Below are 13610 nucleotides of genomic sequence, written 5' to 3'. Positions count from 1 at the left end.
GATAAACCTGACGTCAGGAGTTGGAGACCAACCTGGCTGACATGGTGAAACCTCGTCTCTACTAAAACTACAAAAAAAAAAAAAAATTAGCAAGGCGTGGTGGTGCATGCCTGTAATCCCAGCTACTCGGGAGGCTGAGGCAGGAGAATCACTTGAACCCGGGAGGCGGGGTTGTAGTGAGCCAAGATCGCATCTTTGCACTCCAGCCTGGGCAACAAGAGTGAAAATCCATCTCAAAACACAAACAAAAACAAAAAACAGAGAATATTCTGGGTGATTCTATACAAGTTGTATATTAAAATGAAAGAAAGTACAATTGTCTGTAAAATAATTCAGAAAAGAAAACAAAGAATTTACATGATTTAAAAGAAAACACATACAGCTTTTAAGTCTTCTTCATTTGCATTGATTCCAGTAGGCAAGGAGATGTCCATTACTGCATGAGAGGATCCAGAAGATGATTCTTCCTTGCTGGGCTTGTAGCTAAAATAAAAAAGAGGTTAGAAAATGTAATAAACAAGTGAATAAGATTCTTTAAGAAAGGACACTGTTCCTTAGTGGACCTTAATTTTTAAATTTGGGTTTCCATTTATTTACTTTTCTACAATGTATGGGTTAAAATCTCTGACTTTAGAGTTGCAAGAGATCTTTGAGTCATCTATTCTCTTTCCTCACTTGATCAATAATCTCAATGAACCACTCTACTGGAACACAGAAGTCATCCACACCAAGCTAACTAGCTGGGGAAACTCAGAATGAGAGTAAGGCACTGGTTCAAGGTCACATGGCTAATTCATGCAGAGCTGTAGAAGAATCCAGGTCTTTGGATTCTCATGTTAGTTTATTTTCTAATGAAGCATATTCCAAGGGAAAAAATTAGTTGTATGTTGAAAAGAGATTCAATAAACATGTCCAGGAAAAGCTGGAAGAAAATACAGTAAGGCCAGGCATGGTGGCTCACGCCTGTAATCCCAGCACTTTGGGAGGCCGAGGCAGGCGGATCACTTGAGGTCAGGAGTTCAAGACCAGCCTGGCTAACATGGTGAAACTCCGTCTTTACTAAAAATAAAAAACATTTAGCCGGGCGTGGTAGCACACGCCTGCAATCCCAGCTATAGGAGAACTGCTTGAGCCTGGGCGACAGAGCGAGACTCCCTCTTTAAAAACAAACCAACAAACAAAAGAACCCACTAAATATTAGTAGCTACTTTCTCTGGATGGTGAGATTATAAGCGATTATCTCTTTTCTTTTTCATGCTTTTCTCTATTTTCTAAATTTCCCATAATAGCTACTTTATGTAGAAAATGTTTCAAGGACTATCCTTTCAGTAGGAATTCTGCTGGAAGGAAGTTAAGGAGAAATGCAAAAAGGGCACAATGGGAGGGTTTTGTTTTTGTTTTTGTTTTGTAAGAGAGAAAAGAATACTGAAATGGAGAATCAGGAAACTTGGGTTTTATTCCAGTTCTGAGATTCCCACAAATCATTTCCCCCTTCTAAGATCATTTTCTTATTTGTAAAACTAACTGTGAAGAAGTATAAGCTTGTATTTTAAATTTATCTTTATAATTCCCAGGCTTCGGTTTTGGGTGGCAGAGGCTTACAGCTACCATTAAGAGATGTTAGAAGACATAAAAGAGACAGGCTGGCTGAGGCTGGGGCAGAGACAGAGGGAGTGTGGTTCTGCAAAACTTGATTTCAGGTTCCAGCCTCACCTCAAGATGCTTGAGAGGCAGCTGGATGTTTGAGAGTGAAGCTTGGGAGAGCAGACAGGATTAAAGGAAGAAGTTAAAAGACAGCTTCATAATGGGGGAAAATGAATTTATCTCACCTACAGGTATGAATGTTGGTGGAAGAGGAGACACTATGCAAGTTAGTGAGGGGTCAGGGCATATCTTTTCCTCAATGACACCTCATGGAGCATATATAACGCAATCCCAGCTGGGCGCAGTGGCTCACACCTGTCATCCCGGCACTTTGAGAGGCTGAGGCGGATCAGTTGAGGCCAGCAGTTCGAGACCAGCCTGGCCAACATGGTGAAACCTTTTCTTTACTAAAAATACAAAAATTAGCTGGGTGTGGTAGCGCACACCTGTAATCCCAGCTACTTAAGAGGCTGAGGCACGAGAATCGCTTGAGGCTGGGAGGCAGAGGTTGCAGTGAGCTGAGATCGCACAATTGCACTCCAGCCTGGGCAACAGAGCAAGACTCTGCCTCAAAAATAAATAAATAAATAAATAAAAGCAGTCCCTAATAGAAGTTATAGATGTAATATTTGCCACAATAATGAAAAGTATTCTAAAATATCTGACTCATAAAAATTTAACCCTATTCTCCACCAAATTGACAATTTAGAACAGAATATAAAACATTTGGAACTCTAATGTGACATCTGAACATCTCGCTAATTGGATGGGTAGAAGCAGAGAACTCTTGCTCACAGATGCAAACACTTTGTCAGCAGGATGGAAAAGGGCCTCCCGAGTGGAGAGTGTCTATGAAAAGGTTGCTGGAGCCTTGATGACTGGTTGCCATGGAGACTGTTTCAATGGTGGAACAGAAATCCTCCTTTCAAGAAGCCCTTTGCCTGCTGCCAAAACCAGCAATCTTCCCCAAAGGCATTTTGTTGCGAGGGAAATGAAATCCTGTTTTTCTTTTCTTAGGAATACAACAGAGAGGTTGTAAAAAGGTAAATACACGAAAGAGACCCTCTGAACACAGAAACTTCATGCTGGCATTTTTTAATCAGGAGAGAGAATATTTGAAGGCAAAGAAATTCTTACATGAATAAGTACTACACAGCTCCTTTTGGAATTTACCCAACCTAACTTCAGTGTCAACAGAGCCAAAAGCATATTCCACCCGCCTTTCTGGAACATTTTGTCCCCAATTTGTAAAAACCAAAGGATAGACTATTCAAGATTGCATTTCTCCTTGCTTTCTTTTGTATATTGATAATCTGGAATTAGGCCTCCTGCCAATGAAGTCAAATGAACGAGCTTTTGATAACAGCCTTTTTCTGTACGGCAGAATTGTGGACAATTAGAACCGGCAGAAAACTTGAGATAAAGTAGTGCAATATCTTTGCTTCATAGAAGAGGATCGGAGAAGTAAGCTGATGTCCTGAAGGTCACTGGAGTTCTTACTGGCAGAGGCTATCCCACAGGTGTCTCACCCTATCAGAGAGCTCTTCTTTACGGCAAGTACAGATGCCTCCCTGTAGGGTCCCAGACACTGATTCGAGCTCTGCCCAGAAGTTTGCTTACACTTCCCTTTGACAACTGTTACAAATTTAAAGGTAACTGTGATCATGCTCCTCCCCAGCTGGTAGGTGTCCAAGGGTAGGAATGGCATTCAGGAGGAAAGAAGCTGCCTGGGAAAGGTGACCTTACTGGAAAGAAGTTAGGGAATGAGGAAAGATGTTTGAGTGGGAACAGAGAGCAGGGACTGGCCACAGAAGGAAGTAGGAAGTGCTGGAAGGAAGAAATGCTGATGAGGAAGGAAATAGGACTGAATAGTGAAGGAATCCTAGGAAGCGATTGGGCTTGGGAGATAGAGAAGGCTGGGAAACAGCTGGGAGGGAGGCAGGGAGAAACAATGTGCTTTTCCTTGGGATTCGTGGTCTTAGATTACACTGATTGAAAGGGTGGTTTAGGCTGAGCATGGTGGTTTAGGCTTGTAATCCCAACACTTTGGGAGGCTGAGGTGGGCAGATCACATGAGGTCAGGAGTTCGAGACCAGCCTGGCCAACATGGTGAAACCCCATCTCTACTAAAAATAAAAAAATTAGCTGGGCGTGGTGTTGTGTGTCTGTAATACCAGCTACTCAGGAGGCTGAGGAAGGAGAATCTCCCAAATCCGGGAGGCAGAGGTTGTAGTGAGCCGAGATCAGGCCACTGCACTCCAACCTGCGTGACAGAGTGAAACTCTATCTCAAAAAAAAAAAAAAAAAGAGACAGTTTAGATACTGGATTGAACATCAGAGGCTGGGGAGTTGAGCCCCTGGCTCTGCCTCTAACTCTGTGAGCATTTGGCAGGCGACTTTATTTCTTTGGGTCTTAGTTTTTTCATTTCCAAAACAAGAGGATTATGATATCATCCCTAAGGTCCTTCTCAGCTCTCATCTTTTGCACAACACTATTGAATTTCCATGTTATCCACAGTGGGTGCGTGATTATAAGTAAAATCAGCAAAATGCCATCCATAGATATCACTGTTATTGACAATACAAGAGTTAAGAAAATAGAACACAACAGAAAGGATTGAGGGACGATGGAAAGATCAGGGAAGAAGTCTGTGTTACAGTCCTGGCTCTACCACTATCTGATCACACTGTGTGATCACCAAAGCCAAATGTATATACATATTTTCAAATACCTACATATTCTTTTCCTTTCTGGAGACAGGGTCTCACTTTTTCATCCAGGTTGGAGTGCAGTGGCATGGTCACAGCTCACTGCAGCCTCAACATCCTGGGCTCAAGCAATCCTCCTGCCTCAGCCTCCCAAGTAGCTGGGACTACAGGTGTGTGCCACCATGTCTGGCTAATTTTTAAAATTTGCTATAGAGATGGGGTCTGGCTATGGTGCCCAGGCTATTCTTGAACTCCTGGGCTCAAGCAATCCTCTCTCCTTGGCCTTCCAAAGTGTTGGGATTACAGTATGAGCCACCGTACCTGGCAAAAATCCTACACTTTCATAAATATTTTAGGATGGTGGCTGTGGTAAGCAGAATAATGGCCCCCAAGGATGTCCATGTCCTAATCCCCTGAACCTGTGAATGTGTTACCTTATGTGGCAAAGAGAACTTTACAGATGTGATTAAATTAAGGATTTGAGATGGGGGTTATTTGTGTAGGTCTAATGTAAAGACAAGAATCTTTATGAGGAAGGGAAGCAGGAGAGTCAGAGAAGGAGGTGTGATGATGGAAGCAGGGGTCACAGTCAAAGAGAGATTGGAAGATGCTGTGACACTTGTATTGAAGACAGACAGGGGCCACAAGCCAAAGAACACAGGGAGCCTCTAGAATTTGGAATAGGCAAACAAATTCTAGAGCTTCCAGAAGGAATACAGCCCTACCCAACTCCTTGATTTTAGGACTTCTCACCTCTAGAATTGCAAGATAGTAAAACTGTGTTGGTTTAAACCATTATGTTTGCAATAAATTGTTACCTAGCAATAACAGGAAACTTAGTCAGGAGAGGGTTTAACATCAATGGTTCTCAACCCTGGCTACCATTAGAATGACCTCTGGAGCACAGGACATTTGGACATCTCCAAGAGCTCTCCAGCTGACTTCAATGTGCAGGTTGAGTTGAGAATCTAGCTAATAATGGCCAGGGATTTTGTTAGGTAAGTGTGATTTTTCTAAGTAAGAGAGTAGGAACTGTTTTTGAGAGAATCTTTTATATTTTTTTCCTGTTTTTTTTTTTTTAATCACATCTCTATCCCTCTGAAAGAAAGAAAAAATTAGTATTATACTGTTTGAATCAGAAGACAAAAATGAGAGAGAAAACTATTCTGAGCAAAACCAAGGCTGTTTTTTACGGTAAGTAGCTATTTAAGAATACATGTGTTCTGCGTTTTTAAACAATTGAACAATTTTGTATCTTCTGGGCATACTAAAATTTGAAAATATATAAAGAAACAATACTAAAACAAAAATGAGAACTTGGAGTCTATACTCACTTTTGTGGAAATGGGCTCACCTGGCACATGCTACTATGCGTTTGTAATCAGAGTTTCCGTAGCCTCTGTAGTGGGATGCTGGCATACGCAACAAGAAAGCAAACAGACAAATATAAGAGTAAACTGTTTTCAGCTGCTTTGGAACGTGTCAGAACAGAATTATTAATGAACAGATCTCTGAACACACTTAAAAATGATTTGTGATTTGGAAGTTTAGATACTTTCAGCGGTTCTAACGGAAATTCATGGCTATTGACAATACCAGGAAGTATTTAAATAATTAATTTAAATAATTAAAGTCTTTAAATAATTAACAGTTCATTGCTGTCAAATAACTTATAATTTAAGGAAGAAATTATTAAAGATAAATATGTATTGGTAATATGTTTGGGGGATGTTGGAGGGAGGAAGAGCAGATGCCTTGATTTGCTGGTAGTTGGGAAGTTTCCTGTAGGAACAGGCTTCTGAGCCATAGATGGAAAATATCAGGGCAGAGGCAGCAGCATTCATTCTGACCCTGGAGGCAATGGGGAGAGGAGGAGGACTGGAGTGTGCAAGTGGACTTGGTTTTGGACCAAGAAGGGAGAACCAACCAGCAGAGGGATGTGAGGGCCTTGGGTTAAAAAAAAAAGGGTCGGGGGTACATTTAAAGAAAGAATGGTAAGTATAGGAGAGACTAAGTTAAAGATGGAGGCACAGAAATGTTCATTTGCTTGACCCCTTGGAATACAGAAAGGCTAAGGGATGGAAAACTAACAGGGTGATAAGGGAATTCAAGGTCCTAGATTGGAAGGTTAACACAAAAGTAACAGAAATGCTGGCTTCTGGAATTAGACCTTAATGTGGCTTTACAACTAGTTACACTCTTTAAAAGTAACATAGTCAGTCAAAACAATTTATTGATCAATAGCAAATACATTTAGCTTAGTTATTGTTATTTAATATTGGCTTCCAACTGTATTAAAGAGTTATATCTATTGCAAAAAATATATCTAATGTAAAAAATTTACTTGGATGTCAACCTGCTAAAGTATTTGATCAAGAAATTTTGCTTTTTGAGTAAGCACATTTTTCCTAATCAGAGAAGCTCTCTATGTATAAACATGCTTTATTTTTAGCCAAAATTACAAGGTAAATCATGCTGTTTTACCTTCAATATCCTGAGTATCAATTTTCAAATAAAAGCTGCAAACTTCCTCAGAGGTACTGGTTTTGTGAACTACAGTTGTTACCTACATTGGGGACAAGTAAGCAAGAAGAGTCTATTTAAAGTGGGAAAGTGACAAAGGTATTATGGCAACACTGCTGCTGCAGATGGGATGCTCGAAGAATCATTTTCATAATCCAGCACAAACGGTGTACATTAGCGACTCACTTTTCCAGCAGCTGGATTCTAAGCAAACTCCATAATCTAAACCTGAGAGACCCAAAGTAAGCAAAAAATGACTTCTGGCCGGTCAGAATCTTGGTCTAAATTCCATGCAGTCAAATCTGGGCACCTTACTCTATAGGAGAGTTCCCAAGGTTCTTGTTCTTGAACCTTTCCACTTTAATTTTACACACAACACCACAAGGCTAAGGAGTGTGGGTTTCTTCCAGCCACACACCATAATGGCAAACAGCAAATTATAGGTGTGTGTGAATGGGCAGAGGTGCTGCCAGAAGTAGATACATTGACACCAACCAGAAGTGGCAGAAAAGTGGACAACCTCTCCTCCCCCATATAAACTTACAACAGTCCTTGAAGGAATGAATGTACTAAAGATAAAAATGTGATTAAAATTATTAATAGGATGTTAATTTATGCTCAGAACATGTAATTTAAGAATGCATGAACATAGTTAAACAGCCTAGAAAAATTTGCACCTGCCAGCCAGGCATGGTGGCTCGCTCCCGTAATCCCAGAACATTGGGAGGTCAAGATGGATGGATCAATTGAGGTCAGGAATTTGAGACCAGCCTGGCCAACATGGTGAAACTCCGTCTCTACTAAAAATAAAAAAAAATTAGCCGGGCCTAGTGGCATGTGCCTGTAATCCCACCTACTCGGGAAGCTGAGGCAGGAGAATTGCTTGCGAGGTGGAGGTTGCAGTGAGCCAAGATCACACCAGTGCACTGTAGCCTGGGTGACAGAGTGAGACCCCATTTAAAAAAAAAAAAAAGAAAAAAAATTGCAACTGCCAAGTGGCTAAAATGAAGAAACAAGCCTTTATGAATAACACATAAATCCCCCAAAATGCTTACTTAGTACAAATAGACACATAACTCATTATTGGATATCAATTAAATACTTACATGTACCGTAGCCAAGCCACTGCCAAATCCTGTACTGACAACGAGGTCATCATTGAGAAGCACCTGGAAAGACAATAGAGAAACCATGCTTTCTTTCATCATTTGATAGGGAGGGAGGATAGAGCTATGAAAAGTGGGCTGACACCTACCAGCCTCCTCTCTCAGATCTCCTCTGAGAGTAACTGGATGAGACACTGAAAATCCTATGCCCACGGCAGGTGCTAAACAAGGCTAGTATTTTCCCCTTTCCCTTCTACATGTAAATAAGATGTCTGAGATCTCCTGAGTGAACCAACAAAAGCAGCATGTCAGAGGTCACTTCTGGTTACATTTTCATTTACATATGGCCATGGTAAATCTGGATCTTCATCTCCTTTTGCCAACTGAATAAATTCCTTTCTGTGCCTAGCTCAGGAATCAGCATCCTGTGTGCCAATGGAGATCGTTTTCATCAGAACCCAGAGCAGGGAACCTCCACATAACTTGAAAGTGGGTGCATCTACCTTTGGTCCTCTCTGAGTTCCTCCTTTGCACCCTTTTTCCATCTCTTGATGATTTATCTTTTCCACTTGTCATGGCCTTTGTTTGCAGAAACCCCTGGTACCCCACCCCAAACCACTAGCACCCCACTCAAGCCTGCCAAATCCTTAGTTGCTGCTGCTCTTCTTCCCACTCTGCTAGTAGGAAAGTGAAGACATAAATGGAGTTAACTCATTCTCCTGCCCAGAGGAACTTTGTCATCCAAATGCTCCCTAATTTGTGGAAAGTAGGGGAGAGACAATTTTGAGCCCGAGGAGTTGGCCCTTCCTTTATTCCAAGCCTCCCCTTTCCTTTGCTTAGCACAATAATGCAAGAGGGATTGGGCATATGTTAAAGTTTCTCAATCTTTCCTTCAAATTTTAGTAACGTTCTTGTTCTCCCTGATAGAATATAGCAGCATTTGCTGGAAAACAAGTGTCTTGAGATACTGCATGTGAAAAGCATGCATGACAAATAAGTTTGGGAAATGCTGTGCACTGTTCCTTGCCTCTGCCCCTTTTCACGCCCAGAGTCACCACACTTAATCACATACACATTACAGAACAGGGGAATTCTGGATTAAAAAACTTGTTTAACTTTATTTAAGCTAAACACTCAACCACCTAACACTCTTTCACGGAACACATTTCAGGAAATGCTGGAGTAGAAAATTCCACACTGGATAATAACAGCCCAGGTGTTACATGGAAGCAGCATCCTGGGCTAAGGTTTAAATTTTGCTAGGATGACAAGAGGCCTCTTACAGCATTATCCCTATAGAAAAGAATAATTCCAGCTACCTCAGGTAGCTGGAAGGTCAAGAGATCCTCTTTAGAGCTCAGACTCAGAACATGAATCTCTGGTGAACTCTAAATGATCCCAGGGAAAGAAGACGTATTCCCAAACTATGGACCACAAGCACAAATGCCTGCAGAGGCCTGGACACAAAGCAAGTATGAACATAAATGCACATGCATACATCCTGTGACTGGTGGGGACTGCAGTAAATTGCAGAAGCCATGCCAATGCCCAGTGCCTTGCTGCCAGGTCTTTTGGTTTATTAAGGGAAGTTGGGAATCAGGTTTTTATTTGAAATCTCTGGATCTTTAAATGTTGGCATATATCTATGTCTATGTTTATATCCATATCCTTTTTTTTAGTATGGGCCACCAGTTTGCAATTTTTGCATTAAATTTTATTTCTCCACTGGGCATGGTGGCTCACGCCTGTAATTCCAGCACTTTGGTAGGCCAAGGTGAGTGGATCACCAGAGGTCAGGAGTTTGAGACCAGCCTGGCCAAATGGTGAAATCCCGTATCTACGAAAAATACAAAAAATGAGCTGGGTGTGGTGGCAGGTGCCTGTAATCCCACCTACTTGGGAGGCTGAGGCAGGAGAATTGCTTGAACCTGGGAGACAGAGGTTGCAGTAAGCTGAGGTTGCACCATTGCACTCCAACCTGGGCAACAAGAGCGAAACTCCATCTCAAAAAAAATATATATATATATTTCTCATACTTGTTTACTTTTAACAAACACCAATTTGTGAAAGATGTCAACAGTGAGGACTATTTCCAATTACTGTACATTTAAGTATACTTTAATGTAAACACAGTAGTTAGAAAAATATGTATTAGCAGCTATATGTGGGCAGCTAATATTAATAGAGAACACAGTTTTTCCAACATGTCTTTTTCTTTGTGAAATTTTCATAAGCCATCAAAGTTACCACCTTTAAAAATCCAGCAGTAGCAAAGGACATGGGGCAAGGAGCTGGGGACCCTAAAGGCTGACTCCAGCCTGGCCACAGTCTGCATGTATGACCAGGGCCAGAAGGAACCACTAGCAGCTTCCCAGACATGCCTTCCCTCCTACACTCACTGTACTGCTCTGTGTGCTGTTATCTATGCCTGGAATGTTCTTCCTTTTTCTTCACTTGTCTAACTCATTCTGATTTTTTCAGATTTAACCCACACAGCTGGACACATCTGACAAACTCCTCCCATCTTTCAGCCAGGATCAGGAGGGCCCCTCTGTACTTCCATGTACCTATCAAGACTCTTATTTTTCACTATCTGCTTAAATGACAATCTCCCTGCACTACGCTGACTGTGTTTTATTTTTGAATCCTCAGTGCCCAGGATATAGCAGGCATCCCTGCTTAGGACATAACAGACACTCAATATATGTTTAAGTAGCGAAAAGATAGATTTATAAAATAAAGAGTGGGACAGATGATTTCAATGGTCTCAGCCAATTGTAAAATACTACACGAAGTTCTTCATTTACCTCTACTGGCCTCCCAAGGAAATTCTTGTCTGTCATTTTATAATTATGTAAGGGACCTTTATGCTTGTAAGCAACATCGATGTCCATATTCAAGCGGAGCTGTTTAACCAGGAGTGAATATTCTGTCAGGCCCTCGATGGCATTGATTGTGTCCTGTCAACAATCAGCAAGGCACAAAAATACGTTTAGTTCATTGATGTACTCCCTATTTACAAATGCCCTTTTTATGGGGGGTAGGGCAGCATTGTCTGGAGATGAAACTCCAGCTGACGCAGTAAGACTGGTTAAGAGCCCCATTGTGGAGGGGGAAGAAAGATCTCTCCCTCCTCAATAAAGATGATGCTGTTAGCAAGGACAGGAAGGAAGTGTGGCCTCAGATCTGGGTCCTCTATATGTTCTGCAAATGTAACCTCAGGCAAATCACTGTTTGCAGAATTCCTCTGAGTCTTTGCATGATTATCTCTTCCTCATCCTTCAGTCTGAGCTTAAGTATCTCCACAACAAGGCCATAAACTCCCCTTTCCCATTATTCTCTGTTTTAATGTTACCTTTTTGCCCTTTATAGCACTCATCTCAATTTGTAATGCTTTTATTTATAGTTTATTGTTAGCCTACCCCACTGCAATGTAAGATTCATGAGGCAAGTAGGTAATATATTTTTCTTGATGCCTGCTGTGGTTTGAATGTGTCCCCCAAAGTTCATGTGTCAGAAAGCTTGGTCCCCAATGTGGCAGTGTTAGGAGGTGAGGCCTAATGGGAGGTGTTTGGGCCATGGGGGTGCCACTTTCATAAATGGATTAATGCTGCTTATTGTAGAAGCGAATTTGTTATAAAAGGATGAGTTTATACCCCACTCCCACCAACCCCCCACTCCACCTACTCTTTGCCCTTCCACCATGGAATAATGCAACAAGAATGCCTTCATCAGGTGCAGCCCCCTGATCTTGGACTTCCTAGGACCCAGAACCATGAGCTAATAAATTTCTGTCCATTATAAATTATCCAGTGTGTCATTTTCTGTTATAGCAACACACAATGGACTAAGGTAATATCCATTGCATTTAGTAGGTACATAAATATTTGTTGAAGGAATAAATGAATAAACTTTATCTTTCTGGACCTCATCTTTCTCATCTATAAAACTGAGAAACATGACTAGATCAGAGATGTTAAACAATGTGGCCATTCCCTCTGCCTATATCTAGGGGGCAAATGCTAATCAATAGGGCACTCTTTTCTGCTAACCCTATAATTGTACCCAAGATAAAACACATTAGATGGTCAGTAAATTAATACTGAAGGCCCTCTCTATGTCTAAATTTTATATATATAAATATACACACTCCATCATTATCTAAACATCCAGGCAACAGGGAAGATATTAGCATTCAATCTAAACTTTGAATATAAACATTTATTATACAACTACATAATAATTGGTTGTAATAAAAATACATACTCAAATGAATTTACATTAAATAGCTAGATAGATTAACATGTAACAATCAGTATTTCTCTCACTTTTTATTTATTTCGTTGTGGAGAAGGAGCATCAATACCTTTGTCTACATGGCAACCACTCTTTATTACATAGGATATGATATAATTGCTAATAAACTTACTAGCCTTTCATGGTGATTTAGAATAATGAAGCAGGTACTGGGCTTAAAGTCAGGAGACATGAGTTCTGATTCTGGCTCTGCCATGAATTCCCTGAGTGAAACTCCCTGAGCTAATTTCCTCTTCTGTATAATAAGAGTGTTGATGCAGATAACCTCTAGGGGTCCTTCAATTCTAGACATTATTCATATCTATTGCACGCTCATTTGGTGGACAAAGCCATGGAGGCCAGATGAGCGTGGTGTGGGAGAAAATAAAAATGTCTACAGGAAGATGAAACAAGACAAAGAAATGTTACCTGGGTTGAATAAAAGCCACCTCCATACCTCTGCTCTTCTGATAGCCATTTGATGATTGGGTTAACATAATTTATGTCTTTCAAGTTCAGACTGGTGAGTAAAGCATAGGCAGTTGTTTCTACCATACGTGCTGTACCAGTGTTAGGTACAGAGCTGTCTTTATGTTGAAGACTGTCTTTCCAAAAACGATAAATGGGTGGATTACCTGAACACCAACAAATCACATTCATTAATATGATTAAAAATGTGAATTTGACATAATAATTCTACCAGGTGTATTATGGCCTTCCAGTTTCTAGAAGCTACTTACTTTTTCTTGTTAGAGGAACTTCCTAAAGATGACCAATGCAAAGAGAGATCCCTTAATGTGGTGCTACTTGTCTTTACACATTAAGCATCCCTAATCCGAAAATCTGAAATACGAAATGCCTCCCAAATCTGAAAGTTTTTGAGCTCTGACATGATGCCACAGGGAGGTAATTTCATCCCTGACCTCATGTGACAGGTCACAGACAAAATACAGTCAAAACTTTGTTTCATGCACAAAATTATTGACAATACTGTGTAAAATTACTTTCAAGCTGTGTGTAAAGGAAGTACATATGAAACATAAATGAATTTCATGTTTAGCCTTGAGGCTCATCCCCAAGAAATATCATTTTATATATGTAAATGTTCCAAAATCTGAAAAAAAATCTGAAATCTGAAATACTTCTGGTCCCAAGCAGTTCAGATAAAGAACACTCAACCTGTTTTTCGTTTTGTGTGTGTGTGTGTGTTTTGAGACAGGATCTTGCTGTCACCCAGGCTGGAGTGCAGTGGTGTGATTGTAGCTCACTGCAGCCTCAATCTCTTGGGCTCAGTGATGCTCCCACCTCAGCTTCTTGAGTGGCTGAGACTAC

The 13610-nt window shown here is 40.8% G+C and overlaps 1 protein-coding gene across 7 annotated transcripts in view; it reads right to left on the bottom strand.

Moving 5' to 3' along the window:
• C5 (complement C5) overlaps positions 1-13610 on the bottom strand; it is a 122737-nt gene that overhangs the window by 12054 nt on the left and 97073 nt on the right. For 5 of the 7 annotated variants that reach the window (XR_013405623.1, XM_077968181.1, XM_015116941.3 and 2 more), the window contains 6 exons: positions 12708-12913; positions 10790-10942; positions 7983-8045; positions 6838-6919; positions 5708-5765; positions 381-483 (listed from right to left, as the gene is read on the bottom strand). Coding sequence is in view for 4 of the 7 variants with exons in the window: in XM_077968181.1 (XP_077824307.1) it covers positions 381-483; positions 5708-5765; positions 6838-6919; positions 7983-8045; positions 10790-10942; positions 12708-12913 (665 nt within the window). In the remaining 3 variants the exon portion in view is untranslated. Of the gene's footprint in view, positions 1-380; positions 484-5707; positions 5811-6806; positions 6920-7982; positions 8071-10768; positions 10943-12707; positions 12914-13610 lie in introns of all 7 variants that reach the window. The other 2 variants (XR_013405625.1, XR_013405624.1) reach the window with 2 other exon arrangements.

Source organism: Macaca mulatta, chromosome 15 (assembly GCF_049350105.2).
Source record: "Macaca mulatta isolate MMU2019108-1 chromosome 15, T2T-MMU8v2.0, whole genome shotgun sequence".
NCBI lineage: Eukaryota > Metazoa > Chordata > Mammalia > Primates > Cercopithecidae > Macaca > Macaca mulatta.
The sequence above is the reverse complement of the archived record's forward strand: the minus strand, read 5'-3'. Positions and strand labels throughout refer to the sequence as shown.